Genomic DNA, 18,752 nt, shown 5'->3' on the forward strand with positions numbered 1-18,752 from the left:
AGATTCCTCACTTTTGAAAAAAGAGTTGTGCTATAAAGCATCCAGAGTTTCTTCTAATTATGATGGTAAATGACAGTGATAATTTTCAAGTATATAATTTTGCAGCATATCCACAAAAATGAAAGTCACCAGAAAATAATTATATTTAATAATATTGCACTAAATTTTCATAAGTTTTATTCATATCAAACATTGTGAAAATGGAAAGTACAGAAAAATTTTAATGATTTAAGAATAAAGGGATGCCCTGGAAGCAGGGATAGGGGGAAGCACAAGGAAGACTCAGAGAGGGGAGAACACAAGGGACAGCAGGGAAAACAGGGGGAATGGAGAAATGAGGGAGATATCAACTATAACACACTTTATTTTAAAAATGTTAGGATATTTAATACTTGCATGCTCATTTAAAAATTAAATTAAGGGCTGGAGAGATGGCTTGGGGGTTAAAAACACCATCTGCTCTTTCAGAGGACCAGGGTTGAATTCCCAGCACAAACATGATAGCTCACAACCACATGTAACTACAGTTCCACATTCTCTTCTGGCCTCTGTGGGTACCAGACACACAAGCGGTGTACATACATATGCACAGGCAAAATGCACATAACAAAGATACACCCATCAAAATGGGTCAAAAACTCAAGTAACAACACATGCTAGAGAGGATATGGAGAAAGGAGAACGTTCCTCCATTGCTGGTGGGAATGTAAACTGGTACAACTACTTTAGAAATCAATCTGGTGCTTTCACAGAAAATAAGGAATAGTCCTACCTCAAGATCTAGCCATACCACACCTAGGCATATATCCAAAATATGCTCAAGTATAGAAGGATATTTGCTCAACCATGTTTGTAGCAGCTTTATTTGTAACAGCCAGAATCTGAAAACAACCCAGATGTCCCTCAGTTGAGGAATGGATACAGAAATTGTGGTACATTTACACAATGGAATACTACTCAGCAATTAAAAACAAGGAAATCATGGAACTTGCAGGCAAATGGTGGGAACTAGAAAAGATCATCCTGAGTGAGCTCTCCCAGAAGCACAAAGACACACATGGTATATACTCACTTAAAAGTGGATATTAGACATATAATATAGGATAATCATACTAAAATTTGTACACCTAAAGAAGCTAAGCAAGACAGAGGACCCTGGGTAAGATGCTCAGTCCTCACTCAGAAAGGCAAATGAGATGGACATCATAGAGGGAGAAAACAGGAAACAGGACAGGAGCCTACCAGAGCTAATCCCTGGAAAAGCCCCTGAATCCCCAGGATTCCGGGTTCTAGCCTCTAGCCACAAGCCTGTGTGCTGTGCTCACCTACCACTGATTAATCCTTGGGTCCTGGGGCACAAGAGTTCTAACCTCTGATCACCAGAAGCCTGGGACCCACAGAATCAGCTCCCGGATGCTTCTCCAAACTCAACCTGTCTCCCTAGCTAAACTGACAAAAGCTAGGGGCTCCCTGGTTCTTCAAGAGGGCTGTGCCCCAGGGTCTTGACTGACATTCAACCAAGGACCATGTATGGATATAACCTAGAACCTCCGCTCAGATGTAGCCTGTGGTAGCTCAGTAACCAATTGGTTTCCCAAAGTGAGGGGAACAAGGACTATTTCTGACATGAACTCAATGACTGACTCTTTGGCCTCCCCACCCCCCAAGGGAGGAGCAGTCCTGTTAGTCCACAGAGGAGGGCTTTGCAGCCAGTCCTGAAGATACCTGATTAAACAGGATCAGATGAATGGGGAATAGGTCCCCCCCATCAGTGGACTTGGAAAGGGGCACGGTGGAGATGAGGGAGGGAGGGAGGGACTGGGAGGGAATGAGGGATCGGGGCACGGCTGGGATACAGAGTTAATAAAATGTAACTGATAAGAAAAAAATAAAATTAAAAAAAAAAAGAGGCTGTGCCCAGCAAACACAGTGTCTGAGCAGCAGCAGATCACTAAATTCAGATCAAGAAACCCAGTGGTAGGACAGCTGTCTCCAGGACTCCTCCTGGTGAGCAGAGAGCCCCTGAACTCCAACGAACCAAATTACTGCAAAGGACCATACACCTCAGAGGAGTGATAGCAATTCCCTGAGAAGCACTGGTCATTTGGTGACAACACCCAAAAAGCTGAGGAGGGCTCCTTCAGAAACAACCATCTTGCTGCAAGGGAATTCTCCCCACCCTAGGATTCCAGCAGGCACTAGAAAATAATAGCAAACACCTGAGATAGCCAGATACGTAGGTAGGTGATGGCAAATGTAAGAGTATAATCAATAAAATTCAAAGCAACATGGCATCTCCAGAACCCAGTTATACAGGGGCAAGTAGCCCTGGACACCCTAACATAAGTGAAATTCAAGAAGATGCATAAAGAAATAGAAGATAAAGTCAAACAGATTATAGCCATCTGTAAAGAAATACAAGAAGATACACCCAAACAGCGTGTGGTCTTTAAAGAGGAAATAATTAAATCACTGAAAGAAATAAAAGAAATAGAGGAAAGTTCAAACAAACAGGTGAAGGAATTGAAGGAAAAGAAGGAAAATAAAAATGGGCAGGTGAAGAAAATCAACAAAAATCTTACAAGATCTGAAGATAGAAAAGGAAAAATTAAAGAAAACACAAATGGAGGAAATCATGGAGAGGGAAAACTTAGGGAAGAAAACAGGAGCTACAGAGCTAAGTATAACCAATAGACTACAAGAGATGGAAGAAAGAATCTCAGGTGTGGAAGATACAATGGAAGAAATCGATGTATCCGTCAAAGAAAATGTTAAATCCAAAAAATTCCTGACACAAACCATCTAAAAAATCCAAGACAACATAAAAAGACAAAACCTAAGAATAATAGGGTTAGAGGAAAAAGAAGATTCCTGTCTCCAAGGCCCAGAAAATATTTTCAACAAAATCACAGAATAAAATTTCCCCAAGCTAAAGGAGAGGCCTGTAAGTATACAGGAGGCGAGGCCTATAGAACACCTAATAGATTAGAGCAGAAAAGAATATCCCCCTGCCATATAATAATCAAAACAGGAGGATGGACACAAGATGGTGGCACCGACCACACAGGGTATCTGAACAGCAGCTCAGCAGTGAGATCAGGGTGACAGGCAGGCTGTACTGTGGACGCCAAAACCCCAACATCTGTGTTTCTCTGGTGAGAAGAGAATCCATGGGGATACTTGAAGCTCCATTTTCAGGCCACCCATATAATGCCTGGAAAAATTCCTGGGCTCCTTTACAGCACTGCCACGGCCCTAGGCTACCCACCCAATCTCACCATCTGCAGTTACCTTCCTGGGACCTGCAGCAGTTCTCTGGGCTCTGACCCTGCAGTCCTAGGCCACTCACCCAAACTCACCTTCTGTGGATATATTTCTGGAACCAGGAGTGGCTACACATGCAACTCTGACCTGGCAGCCCTAGGGCAACCAAGGATACCTTTCTAGGACCTGCAGCATGCACACTGGGCTCCTAAGCTTAAGCCTTAGGCCACCCACCCACCCAGAAACACCATCTGTGGATACCTTCCAGGACAGGCAACAGCAAGGCACTCACAGTTCTGAACCTGCAGCCTTAGGCCACCCACTGCCCAAGCCCACTTTCTGTGGATATCTTCCTGGAACCAGAGCCTGGCAACTTTGACCTTGGGCACTGACTCCCACTTCCTGTGGAGTTAATACCTTCTTTACTATGGGTGAGACCCAAAACTGGGCACCCACTCCCATAGTCCTGTGGACACCTTCAGGCTACTAGAGGTTCCTGGTTCCAAACCTGAGAGACCACACTCAACATCCTGTGGGCACCTTCCTAATTACAGTGGCTAATGGCACTCTATTTCACCACCCAGAGGAGGAGATACATTCTGGTATGATGGGGAACACATGGCTCCATTCTGCCTACTCCCCAAATGCCTGGCGGACCCAGGTCAGAATCAGACAGCACAGCACATACAATGATCTCAGCAGAGATGAACTAGGCTTGGGACCCAGGTTCCATCCCCAACCATCTAACAGAAGCCAGTAGGATCCTGGAGCAGCTTCAGGCAAAGAGATCTATCCACCAGTGCCCCAGCAGCTTGGATCACATGGGCCAGAATCAGAGAGCCCAGAACAGAGAACCCAGTGGAGCTGGGCTAGGAAACTGACCCAAGTTCAATTGTCCTCCACCCCAAGGAGGCCTTTGGAGCATTGGAACAACTCTAGACTTTGAGATCTTTCTGCCTGCTCCCCAGAACCCAAGCCCACCTGGTTCAAAAACAATGCTGCCAGCACAGCCAGTGAACCCAACAAAGCTGAGGCAGGCCTGGGACCTAAATCCATCCTCCACCTTCTTAAGGAAGTCTATGGGACAATGGAGCAGCTCTAGACTCAGAGATCTTTCCGCCTGTGCCCCAGTTATCCAGGACACAAAGAGTGAGCCAGCAGAGAGAGTGAATCCAGGGGAAGACTACTCAAGACTCCAGAGACAGGTGGATCCAGTCTGCAGTACAGGCTCCTGGAATAACCTGTCAAGACTACAGACAAACAGATGGCTAGAGGCCAGTGGAAGAATAAGGACAACAAAAACCAGGACATCATGGCCTCACCAGAATCTCCATAAATCAACAGATATTCTATTGCAGCTGAAACACAGGAAAATGATCTTAAACCTATAATTATGCAGTTATTCAAGTCACATAAAGAAATGTCTCCACAAGGAGAGCAACAGAACAAGAAAATTTGAACACAGGGAACTTCCCAGAGACTCATACTCCAACCAAGGACTATTCATGGAGATAACCCAGAACCCCTGCACAGATGTAGCCCAGGGCAGTTCAGAGTCCAATTGGGTTACATAGTAATGTGAAGAGGGACTGCCTCTGACATAATCTGATTGGCCTGCTCTTTGATCACCTCCCTCTGGGGGGGAGCAGCCTTACCAAGCCATAGTAGAGGACAATACAGCCACTTTTGATGTGAACTGACAGACTAAGATCAGAAAGGAGAGGAGAACCTCACCTATTAGTGGACTTGGGGAGGGGCATGCAATCAGAGGGAGGAGGGAGGGTGGGATTGGGAGGGGAGGAGGGAGGAGCTTATGGGGGGATGCAGAATGAATAAAGTGTAATTGATGAAAAATTAAAAAAAAATAAATAAAACTATCCAAAATCTCTAAAAAAAAAAAAATATCTCTTGAAATTAAAAAAAAAAAAGAAATGAACAAAAAAAAAAACTGAGGCACATAAATAGGATATGAACAAAAAAAAAAAAAAAAAAACTAGAGGCCATCATGGACAAACAGGAATCCACATTCAAACAGATGAAGGAAATGTTGTAAGAGATGAAAACAGAATTAGAATCAATAAAGAAAACACAAACAGAGAAAACCCTGCAATTGCAGAACTAAGAGATCAGGAACCACAAAGGTAAGCATCACCAACAAAATAAAAGAGATGGAAGAGAGAATCACAGGTGCTAAAATATAATTGCAGAAATTTATATATCTCTCAAAGAAAACACAAAATTGAAAAATTTCCAAACACAAACCATTTAAGAAATCAAAGACACCATAAAAAGATGAAACCTAAGAATAACAGGTATAGAAGAAAAAGATTCAAGGCTCCATGGCCGAGGAAATATTTTTGAGAAAAATCACAGAAGAAAACTTCCCCAACCTTAAGAAAGAGATGTCCAAAAACATACAAGAGGGCTACAGAACACCAAATAGACTAGACCAGAAAAGAAAGTTCTCCCACTACACAATAATCAAGACCCTAGGTCTACAGAACAAAGAAAAAAATATTAAAATCGGCAAGAGAAAAAAGCCAAGTAACATATAAATGCAGACCAATAAGAATTGTACTTCTTAAAAGAATTCTTAACAGACTTCTTAAAAGAGACTATGAAAGCCAGAAAGGCCTGGGCAGATATCATGCAGAAGCATAGAGATCACAGAAGCCAACCCACAATACTATATCCAGCAAACTTCCTTTTTTATTATAACATTATAAACATTTATTTTTTATGAATTACAATTTATTCACTTTGTATCCCAACTGTATCCCCCTCCCTTAACCCTCTCTATCCCCACCATCCTTCCCTCATCTCCACCCATAGCCCTCCCCCAGTCCACTGACAAGGGAGTTCCTTCTCACCTCCATCTAATCCTAGCCTATCAGGTCTCATCAGGAGTGGCTGCATGGTCTTTCTCTGTGGCCTGGTAAGGGTGTACCCAACTCAGGGGGTGGTGATCAAAGAGCAGGTCATTGAGTTCAGAGACAGTCCCTGTTCCCCTTACTCAAAAAATCAGTAGCAATCATATATACAAAAGTAAAAGGGCTGAGAAAGAAATTAGGGGAAAACACACCTTTCACAGTCGCCACAAATAATATAAAGTACCTTGGGGTAACTCTAAACAACCAAGTGAAAAACCTGTATGAAAAAAACTTCAAGTATCTGAAGAAAGAAACAGAAGATGATATCAGAATATGGAAAGCTCTCCCATGCTCATGGATTGGTAGAAATAACACAGTAAAAATGGACATCTTATCAAAAGCAATCTACAGATGCAATGAAATTTCCAGAAAATTACCAACACAATTCCTAACAGAACTGGAAAAAAAATTCTCAACTTCATATGGAATAACAAAAAACCCAGAATAGCTAAAACAATCATCTACAATAAAAGATCTTCTGGAGGCATCTCCATCCCTGATTTCAAGCTAATCTATAGAGCAGCAGTAATTAAAACTGCATAGTACTGGCATAGAAACAAGCTGGTGGATCAATGGAATCAAATAGAAGAGCCAGAAATGAACCCACACTCTTACGGACAACTGATTTTTGACAAAGATGCCAAAACCATACAATGGCAAAAACACAGCATCTTCAGCAAACAGTTCTGGTTTTACTGGATGCTTACATGTAGAAAAATACAAATATACTCATACTTATCACCCTGCACAAAATTAAAGTCCAAGTGGATCAAAGACCTCAATATAAACCAAACACACTAAACCTGTTGGAAGTAAAATTGGGGCAAAGCCTTGAAGTCATTGGCACAGGAAACAATTTCCTGAAAAGAACACCAACAACTCAGGCTCTAAGATCTACAATTAATAAATGGGACTTTGTGAAACTGAAAAGCTTCTGTAAAGCAAAGCATACTGTCAACAGAACAAAATGACAGACTAAAGGCTGGGAAACGAACTTCACCAACCCTATATCTGACAGAGGGCTAATATCTAGAATATATAAAGAACTCAAGAAATTAGACACCAACAAACCAAATAATCCAATTTAAAAAAAAATGGGGTACAGAACTAAGCAGAGAAATCTCAACAGAGGTATAGTGAATTGCATAGAAACACTTAAAGAAATGTTTAACATGTTTACTCATCACTGAAACTACCCTGCAGGGTATCAAAGCAGATGTTGACACTTATGGCCAATCTTTGGGCAGAGTGCAAAGAAGTGGGAAATAATAAGACCTGGAGAGGACAGGAGCTCCACAAGGAGAGCAACAAAACCAAAAAATCTGGGCACACAGGTCTTTTCTGAGACTATAACCAAGGACCATTCATGGAGATAACCTAGAACCTAGAACCCCTGCACAGATACAGCCCATGGCAGCTCAGTGTCCAAGTGGGTTCCACAGTAATGGGAACAAGGACTGTCTCTGACATGAACTGATTGGCTCTTTGATCACCTCCCCCTGAGGGGGGAACAGCCTTACCAGGGCACAGAGGAAGACAATGCAGCCACTCCTGATGAGACCTGATAGACTAGGATCAGAAGGAAGGGGAGGAAGACCGGAGGGGCATGGTTGGAGAAGGAGGAGGAAGGGTGGGATTGGGAGGGGAGGAGGGAGGGATCTATGGGGGATACAAAGTGAATAAATTGCAATTAATGAAATTAATTAAAAGAAAGAAATTCAAATCAAAACAACTCTGAGATTCCCTCTTACACTGATCAGAATGGCTAAGATCAAAAACTCACGTGACAACACATGCTTGAGAGGATGTGGAGAAAGAAGAACCCTCCTCCATTGCTGGTGGAAGTGCAAACTTGTACAACCATTTTGGAAATCAATTTGGCACTTTCTCAGAAAACTGGGAATAGCACTACCTCAGCTATACCACTCCTGGGCATATATCCAAAAGATGCTCAAATATACAACAATGACATTTGTTCATCTATGTTCATAGTAGCTTTATTTGTAATAGCCAGAATCTGGAAATAACCTAGATGTCCCTTAACAGAGGAATGGATTCAGAAATTGAGGTACAGCTACACAATGGAATACTACTCAGTTATTAAAAACAAGGAAATCATGAAATTTGCAGGCAAATGGATGGAACTAGAAAAGATCATCCTGAGTGAGTTAACCTAGAAACAGAAAGATAGGCATGAGATATACTCAGTTATAAGTGGATATTAGCCATATAATACAGGATAGCAATCTACATCCCTAAAGAAGCTAAACACTAAGGAGGACCCTAGAGAAGATACTTAAATCTCTTTTAGAATGGCAAACAAGATCGACCCAAAAAGAGGTAGAAGAGGGGAAACAGGATGGGAGCCTACTCTAGAGGGTCCTCTGAAATGCTCCACCCAACAGGGATCTAAGCAGATGCTGAGACTCATGGCCAAACTTTGGTCAGAACTCTTATGGAAGAGGGTGGTGGGATAGGAGGACATGGAAGGGACAGCAGCTCCACAAGGAAACCAACAAAGCTAAAGGATCTGAGGCCAGGGGGTCATGCAGAGACTGACATACCAACCAAGGAACATGTATGGAAAGCACATAGACCCCCTGCTCAGAAGTAGCTGACTGGCATCTCAGTCCCCATGTGGATCTTAGAGTGAGGGGAGCACGGGCTGCCTCTATCAAGAACTCGGTTGCCTACTCAGCCCTGGTGATGCGGCCATAGGAAGAGGATCCAGGCAGTCCTCCTGATGAGACTTAACAAGCTATGGGCAGATAGCAATGGTGAAGAACTCACCCTTTCAGTGGACTAGGGGAAGAGGATGGGGGAAGACTAAGGGAGGGTGGGACTGGGGGGACTTGTGTGAAGGGCTTCAATCAGGCTACATAATGAAAAATTATGATAAAGAATTAAAAATTTAAAAAATGTTTTATGTTTTCTGCTTTTTTTATTTGAGACTTGTGACTACTTAGAAAAGTGTCTTAAAGTTCACTTCAGGATCAGTTTTGTGTTTAAGTCTTTTAAAATGACACTTTGTAAATAACTGGTTTAAATTGGCTCCACTACAATTAGATGCCTAATATATCTGTGACTATAAGTGTTTATACTGTATACCTAAGTTTTATATTATATAAAATTTACAAACTTGAAAAAGCATGAAAGGCTCATACATGCAAAATAACCAGCAAGTGTTATTGCTCCACACAGTGCCTTTTAAGCAGCCAGACGTGGAAGGAGAGACAGCAACAATGGCAGCCAGCCTGAGCCAGTCTGAGCAATGGGCACAGAGGGCCAAACATGCACAGCTTTCTCTTGGCCATGGGCCAGACATAATCCTGGATTAGAAAAATATCTTTTCTCTCCTATAACTAACAACTGATAAAACTTATATTTTCTTGGCCACTGACACATGAAGCAACAAATATAATGTATGTATTTAATAAACCTGAATAAAGTATTTGATTTGTTCCAAATGCCAACAGCAACAACAACAACAAAAAATCTTCCCATCAACATAGATTCAACTAACTGTGTTCTTTTAAAGCAAATAAATTATACAAATGATATAATGCTATATATAATGCTTCTCATGCTACATTGGACCTTGCTAATGTTTTTTTTTTTTTCATTAGTCCCTTTAGTTTCTGACTCCTTAAACCAACTGGCACCTCCTTAAAATAGATAATGATAGGACTTCACAGACCCTCCCACTCTCTGGATATAATGATTTCCTTATAAGTATGGTGTAATGCTGACCTCTTAGTGTCTTATAAACTTAAAAAGGCATTAAAAACAACCATTCTGGAAAATCTTGCTAATTAAAACCTGGTGTGTGTGTGTGTGTGTATGTGTGTGTGCGTGCATGGAAACTTTCTAGAGCAAAATATAAAACCATTGGATTAGCAGAATAAGTTTATAGCACTGACAATCAAACAAAATTTCTTATATATGTAGAAAGCAGTATATATATATATAAATATAATCTCCATATATATGCACATATTCATACATACATATATATACACTCTGATAATAATTATTTTCTTGTATATGAGATATACTTCTATATAACCTATGTGTAATAACTACTACTGCTTCCAATTTTGTAAGAGAATTTGTTTGATTGTCAGTGCTAGTGCTATAGACTTATTCTACTAATCCAGTGGTTTTATATTTTGCTTTGGAAATACCTTCCAAAAAGAAAAAAATAAATACCTTCCATATAGTACTTCTGTATAATTATACTAATTGTTGCTTGCAGTTTTATATGCATTGATGCTTCAAACTATGTAAACCTTATAAAGATTAACAGATTTGGATATTTATAAATCTGTTTACAATTAATTTTCGGTTTCCCATAGTAAGGGGAAAAAGGACTATTTCTGACAGGAACTCAATGGCAGGCTCTTTGACCTCCCTACCTCCCAAGGGAGGAACAGTCCTGCTAGGCCACAGAGGAGGACTTTGCAGACATTCCTGAAGAGACCTGATAAAACAGGGACAGATGAAAGGGGAGGAGGTCCTCCCCAATCAGTGGACTGGGAAAGGGGCAGGGAGGAGATGAGGGAGGGAGGGAGGAAGGGAGGGGTTAGGAGGGAATGAGGGAGCTGAAGGAGCCAGACACAGCTGGGATACATAGTTAATAAAATGTAACTAATAATAAAAAAGAAAAAAAAAAACAATTTTCAAAATAGTTACTGTTGATGGTTGTGTTTTTGTAATGCTTTATAGCTAATTAGGCATGGCGACTTGATAGTTGTGTTTCTGGAAAGCCTTATAACTAAATTGTCAACACTCTACAGAAGTGCAGCTCTAAAACATGACCCTGAGCAGTTTTGAAATGCTAGGACATTACCCACAATCTATTTTATCTCCCAAGATAAGAGTTCTGTTGAGTAGAAGTATATCTAAATCCAAAGGAATTTCATATCCAAGTTATGAAGGATCCACAATTATAAACAAGGTAGTAGAAATACAGAATCTAGTAAGCTCATTTATTTAACATTTCGTAGTGGTAACTATAAATCAGCTACAAAACAATTGAAAATCTTAACATTAATCTAAGATTTTAGGACTGATTAAATGCTATTAACTTTTAACTTTCTGAAAACAGAATGAAAATTATGAAATATCTTCTATTAAAATATATTTACTCCAAAATTTTTGCATATGCTCCTATGTTCCAAGACTGAAGCATCAACCAATTCAAGTCCAGCTTAAATAAAATTTATGAAAATATTTTATCTTGATATATACAAAAACTGTCACAGTCTAAGAAACATTCTAAGATAGAGAGCTGCGTAATGCCGCGCCTTAAAGATGGAGCTGGTTTCCGCCTTCCACCTTCCCGATGGTGAGTGCTCTCTGTCACAAACAACTCCATATTTGGCTAAGGCTGAGAATCTGGCTTGCTTCCGTGTATGTGGACCTATCTTCATTGCCCACGTGGCACGCTGGGGTTGGCTACCCAGAGGCTATTTAAGCTGTGGGCTGGCTTTCCCCAGGGTCAGAAGATTGTTCAAGGTTCCTGAATAAACTGCATTGAGAAAAAAATAATAATAATAAATAAATAAATAAATAAATAGATAGATAGATAAAGACAAGCCACCTAACAGTGGGAAAAAAAAAAAGAAACATTCTAAGAAGGAAACATTAAAACTGATAAAATGTTTATAAATGGTAGAGTGCTGGGGGAAAAAGGATTGTAACTTATAACATATTTCTAGCCCAAATTTCAAAGTTAAAATGATCATTTCTTAGTGACAACAGAGCAAGACTGTTTCTTAGTAAAGGCAGAATTCACCTTTGCATACAACATGAAAAAGTTCTTGGTAAAATTAATTATATTGTATGAAATACATACTTAAGTAGATAGGATTTTCTATTTAGGTCAATATACTTTTAGCTAGAATAGCCAATAATGTTTTCATTAGTGAGTTCCCTGGGGAAAATATACTTATGGAATAACTGCTTATATATTGTTTAAATAGATCACATTTTGTGTAGGCCAAAAGAACAGTGAAAGGAAACTACTGTAACCAGTCTATAAGAAATAAAGATATTCTAAAGAGATACCTTTCAATTTGACTAGCAAATTATTGAAACAACAGATCCCAAAGAAATGATAAATTCTCCCAGAAAACCTCATGCTTAGAGCATGAAGAGGCCTCAGTCAGATGGAAAATTTGTCTCCTGGAAAAAGATTTTACACAGTTCTAACAACCTGCCGACCACCTTACATGATGAGACTAAAGCCCAGACTATGATGGACCAATGGTGGGCAGGACCACACCTTGACTGGAACTACTTAGATGTGCATATCCTTGGTCCTGTTTAAACTTTACACCACTTCAGGACCCTAAAGAGGGACATGAAGGAATAACCAGGTGTATTTGTCCTTCTTAATGTGGCTTGTGGATACATTGGATAAATTTCCTTTATCTGCTTTCTACTTTTAATTTGGCTTATTTCTATGCTTCTTCCATTTACTGTTTGGGAAATATATCACCACAAAGCTATATGGAAACTCTGGATCACTAGATCTCAGTAGAGAACAATGTAAGTTGTATTTCACCAACATAGCTAAAGGACAAAACAGCCTACCCACCTTTTTTTGTTAACTAAGGTTGTTCTTCCTTATAACCAATTGCTTCCCCCATTCTTTATTTTTCTACTATCATTTGTTCCAAACTGTACTTTTCATTTCCTTTTTTTAATTTTTAAAAATTATTTATTTTTGTATTAGTTTTCATTTTTTTAAACCTCTATTTACTAGTTCTTTCTTTCCCAATATCTATCTTTTCAGTAGAGAAGGGAGAACTGTGACTAAATATATCAGTAGTGTTTTTTCTGGGTGATTTTATACGGAACTAGTAATATGTATAGACCAGAGGGAAACAAACAAAGAGGCATACATACATGACTAATGAAATAACAGGTAGGAGGCAGAACAAAAGCTGAATTGACATATCAAGAGCTGCTCCACAATAAACTAATAATTATCAGATGAAATATAAAATATTAAGAGTTTTAGCCTTACAAGCAAGGGACATATAACAGACATATCACATTTTTAAGAGTGGGAAATTATATTTCAAAATATAAGACTTCCACAATATATCACTCTTATAGCTAAAATCCTTTCAAAAGCATATTACTAAGCAACCCCAAACAGTATATTTATGACCTACAGTAAAATGAAACAATGCCAATATCGCATCATTCCCATTAAAACCTTTCTTTTTAAAATAACGTCTTTGTGAGAAACTTCTTCAGTAGACTGAGTTAATGACCATAAAATTTTCATTGATCCATGTATACTCTTTTGGATCATAAAGAAGAGTCTCAGCCTATCTTTCCTATCCATGAAGGCGCATCTACTTCCCTTTTTGGAATTCTGGATTATACCCCTATATGTGCTAGATTGTTTTCCAAGGATAATAAACTCTGTGATAATGACAAGCACCACTAAAGACATCTTCTACATTAACAGGTATACTACTATTTTCTCTAGCTGAAACTGAAAAGAAGAAAAAAAAAGGATACGAATACTTCATCTCAAGAGATACAGCCTGGGAGCTATTTCTTGGCAGCAACATAAAAATCTTAGACAAGAGTGCCCTGTTTTAGAGTAATCACCAGTGATTCACTAACAGAGGACCTGTACATATCAGGGTGCTTATTTTCTTCTGAAAATAGTAAGTGAATCATCTGTAAAAGAACAAAATGTCATTAAATCTAGTAAGAATATAGTCTTTCCGCCATAGTATCATTTATTATTTTCTTCTAAAACTCTTCGGAAAAACAAAATTTGTTAACCATAATAACCCAAACACAATAATAAACATTACAAATATAGCTGTACAATTTGGTCCTTGCTCATCAGCATTTCAAATAGTCAACCTCAAAGGGTTGAAATTGAAAATAAAAGCCTGCGGAGAAACCATGGGAATATGCTCGTGCTGTAGGGAACGCACTATGCTAGTTTTCATACTGCGTGTGTTTTCCAGACAAAACCTAGGCAGCTGGAGTCAGGGTGTTCGTTGTGACTTTTGCCATGTATATTCAACCTACCAGGCCAATGTACATATAAACTGTGGACTGAGACACTTCTGAGAGGCTGAAGTGTAAAAGCAACCACATTTAAGCCATTTAAAATATGGCCCAGGGAACTGAGTAGAGAGTTCTCAAAAGAAATACAGACAGCCAGAAAGCACTCTTAAGTGTTGAGCACCCTTTGCCATCAGGGAAAAGCAGATTTAAACCACACCATGATACCATATCACTCCAGTAATAATGGCCATGATCCAAGAATGACAGTAAATGCTGATACGGATGAGAGGGTAAATGAGCCTTATACACTACTGTTGTAAACTACTTTGGCCTTTTTGAAAATTGGTGTGATGTTCCTCAAAAAACTAGAAATAGATCTACCATATGAAAAAAAAAAACCCACAAACATCTATGAAGTCCTCAGCTATGAATGGGATATCTATATCACACCCACTGTCTGCTAAGGCTCAAAAACACCATGAAAGACAGGGAAGTGGGATTTTAAAAAGCAGAAGTTAAGACAACCACTAGGAAACATCTTCTGGCTGCATGTTGTAGTACTCAAGTATTCAAAAATTCTGTATGTCTACCTAAGATCAAGAGAATCAAAATTCCAGCAAGGATCAGAGGTGGCCTCATCAATCCTAATGAAGAGCCATGGACAATTTATGACTGTAGGGAAGGAAAGAGGCAGTTTTCCTCAGTGGTCTAAATCCAAATATGGAGACCACACTCCAATGGATGACTCCACACCTATACCCATGCTTATTTGAATAACCCTTATTTCAGGGGGTTATTAAAAAGAAGAGAAAGGGGGCAAGAGAATACAGAAGAGAAAGAGGAAGTGATGGAAAGGCTACTAGGGCATACCATGGAGTAACACAGACTACTGCTGCGGAGAAGCAAACTACCACACTCCACCAAGGACCACCACGGACCACCATGCTCCCCCAATGACAACCACAGACCACTAGGGTTGTGGTGACAACCAAAACAGACCTTTTTTGGCTAGTGGCTAAGCCTCAACTGACAATGACACATGATCTCTGGTGACCTGGACATGGGACAGTGGTGGGTGCCGACCTTGGCTACAGCTATCTTGTCTGACTGCTATTGGCGCTGACCCTGTTGGCACTGGTGGGGACAAACACACAAGACTGACTACCGAGGTATTTGTAGCCTGGATTTGGTACTAACACCACAAAAGATTTAATATCCAAACCGCTGATGAAACTACCATGGAGACCAATTCATACAGAAAGCAGCAGTTTATAGTAAGATGCCTTTCAGGGGCCAATAAGCAAATTCTAAGATGCTGGGTTGGGAGTGCTCTGAGAACTGACCTGGGACCAAAACCTGAAGTGACACTAGGCAGCCCAGTTTTGGGGATCTGAAATACACCTTAACAGTAGGTCAATTTCCTTATGCAATCTAAACAATTATTTGGAGAAATCGCCTAGACAATGTACGAGTTACACTTTGCTAAATAGCACTTGAGCAGCCACTGTCTCCATTCCTCTCCTTGGCCATGAGCACTACTAGAAAAATCCACCCACCCGTTACAGAAGGGCTACCCACTCCTTGTGCCAATGACAGAAATGGTGATAAGAGACTACTGCCTTGAACACTGCAGCTCTCATCAGGTGGGAAGAAAAGAGATTCTTTATCAAATAAACAGATTTCATACACCTTCAGTCCTCCTTTCATATACTCCACCACCACCACCACCATCCATGGAGTCTCTGACAGAAACAGTTCTCCAAAACGGACAAGGCTTAAACTTATTTCCATGACCCCAGGGAAGACTGTGTAGACTAGACTTGTTGCTTCTATGCTAACAAATCGAAAGTTATCAATTAAAAAGAGGAAACTTTAGAAAAGTTAAAAATAACTGTATAAAAATATAAATGAAATAATTTCTGGCACCATAAAATGATTAAAATTCATTACTCACACAACATTTTTCACTGCCCTGATCCCTTACTCCCTCTTTTTATAAGACTTAGTCTAAGTCCTTACATAACAAATTACCTTTTAAAGTTCATCAGACAAAAAAAAAAAATATGGATCCTCAGAAACCAGTATTTACCCCACAGCCAATATAAAAAATTAACAATAACTTTTAAAAATTGGGGAATGAAATGACTAACGTAACACCACCTGTTCTGACCCCATTTTCTGTTCTTAAATAGTTCTCAGTCCTTTATCCCTTCTCCAATGCTCATGTTAAGCACATGTGAAACTTCCATGGCCTTGACCATGATCCAGATTTATTAACCAAAATAACTGGCAAGTTATATCTAAAGTAACTACTGTACTCTGCCAGGAATAAATGTTTCAAGGTTACTCTGACACTCATCTAACTCTGATACATCTTTGTGGGTTTTGCCTCTAAAACTTTGTATCTCTGTACCTAGATACCAAGAAACTCTTCATATTCACATGCCCATTCTAGGTTTGGCTATCAAAAAACAAGTTAAAACTTTTAATTAACTTATCAATACAATTGTCAATAACTATCTCATATGAATCATTATAGTTGTCAAGGCATTGTGTTTAACAAAGGGAGCACTCCTGTGCTACCTGTGGACTACAGACCACATCCTACTCAATCCAAAATCCTAAACCTATTTAAACATTGTAACTCTAGGACGAACTTTGTAGAAGACAACTATGGTCAAGGAGTCGAATTACCAAAAAAGTTGGTTAGCCATGCCTGCTAGAAATTAAATAAGAATGGGAAAGAGCACTTTAGGAATTGCAGAAAGAGCAGGTAAAGGGGGCATGGGGAGATAAAGTAAGAAGTTGAACACAGAGCAGAGGATTCTTAGGTGACAGGAAAGAAAGATGGAGAGCAGAGGCTAGGTGAAGCGTTGTTATCTAGAAATATAACCTGACCCCTGAGAGCTGATAATGGAGTGCCTATAGCGGCTTTAATGTACTGGGGCAGACTCATCTTGGTGTAAGTACTACGGCAGCACAGGAGAAAATGGATTCCATCAGAGGAACAGAGGGATTCGATAAAATTAGGAGAGTGGTCAATAGTTCAAAAGTAAGTATAAGGTTCCAAGGTGCAAAATGCAGTAAGGATGGAAAATAAAGAACACTAAGCCACCTTAAAAACAACGTCTGCTGATTGAATTACTCACAGTCTTTTATCTTTCAAGCCTAACACGCGTTATACAGCCAAAAAAAAAAAAAAAAACTGCATTAAGTATTTGTAAACTGACGTTGAAACCTGAGTCATCGGGCTTGCTTTCTCTACCACAAAAGCACGATTTCTCACTAAACTCCAAAGAAACTGGCTATCGGACTGGGAATAACACTTTGTATAATCCCAAGAAAAATACAGACTCTGGGACGTCTCTACTAATCTGTTTTGCCCCAGATAATTTTTGAAGGAAGTCCTATGTTCGGGTCATGGAGCTCCGTCCTGCGCACTGAAAGAAATACCGAAGTGTTTTTTGTTTTGTTTTCTTTTGTTTTGTTTGACGGAGGGGCTAGTTGCCCGGGCCTTTTCATAGCGCAGCGGGTTACCCGACTTAAAGGACCCCGTGGTATTAACAGTTAATTCCAGAGAAGGAGGCTACATAGGTGTGTTTAGGCTGCAAATATTAAACACTCCGATTCCGGACCGCCACTTGCTCGATCCGTGAGTTAGGGCGGACGGTCCCTTCCACAACTACTGGAATGTTGTGGGCTCAAAGGGAGTAGGGCGTGGAAAACTAAGTTTCTTTTCACTTACCCTAAAGGCCGCCATACCTAGGACTCCCTCGGCTCAAGTTTTCGGACGGAGAGCACAGAGGGACAAAGCAGTTCAATTTGACTTGCGCAACCACAGCCCCTCCCCTTTAAGCTGGTAGACAGCTGACTCCTGCCCTTGCCCTGCCTCCTGCAGCTGCTTTGTCAGCTGCCGAAATTAACTTACTAGTTAGCAGTTAGTTCTTCAGAGAAAGGAGCTTATACTTGTGATCAACGCTCCAGCCCTCGACAGATAAAACCTCTCAGAAGGGTCTCCACACTCCAATTAGAAATTGTTTTCTTGGGTGAATAACTTTTGTGTTTGTGTGATTTGCCTAGATAAGAATCTAAAACTCAAGATCTTAGAAAACAGCCATAGAATCAGTCACAAGAGCTTGTCACCTGTGCCATCCTTGGGGCAATTACATCCACTCTGAAACTGTCACTGAGCACCAATTCTGTCAGCCAGTTTTTCAGAGTACACTACAAAATCTGGTGGCATATCATAAAGCACTGGGAAAAAGTGACAAATAAATATTAGAAAGGCCTAAATACTATTCAAGAAAACAAAACACACTGACAAGATGGTTCAGTGTGTAAAAGGTGCATACTGCCAAGCCTGGTGACGTGAATTTGACACACATACTAAAAACACACACTAAGATGTATTAAAGGTTAAAAAAAAAACAAAACTGGAAGGTATCTGTGGAGATCAAATGGAGTTTACTAGTTCATATAGATTGAAGGCACTGATAAAGTGATTTGAGAAAA

The 18,752-nt window shown here is 39.9% G+C and overlaps 1 protein-coding gene across 2 annotated transcripts in view; it reads right to left on the reverse strand.

Moving 5' to 3' along the window:
* The window catches only part of Apool (apolipoprotein O like), a 52,867-nt gene extending 34,749 nt beyond the window's left edge, over positions 1-18,118 (reverse strand). The window contains exon 1 of one of the 2 annotated variants that reach the window (XM_060374372.1): positions 17,986-18,118. In XM_060374372.1, the coding sequence (XP_060230355.1) occupies positions 17,986-18,000 (15 nt within the window). In that variant the 5' untranslated portion in view covers positions 18,001-18,118. The remainder of the gene's footprint in view (positions 1-17,985) is intronic. The other variant, XM_060374373.1, reaches the window with a different exon arrangement.
* Between the last annotated feature and the right edge of the window lie 634 nt (positions 18,119-18,752).

The sequence above is a fragment of the Meriones unguiculatus genome, chromosome X (assembly GCF_030254825.1).
Source record: "Meriones unguiculatus strain TT.TT164.6M chromosome X, Bangor_MerUng_6.1, whole genome shotgun sequence".
NCBI lineage: Eukaryota > Metazoa > Chordata > Mammalia > Rodentia > Muridae > Meriones > Meriones unguiculatus.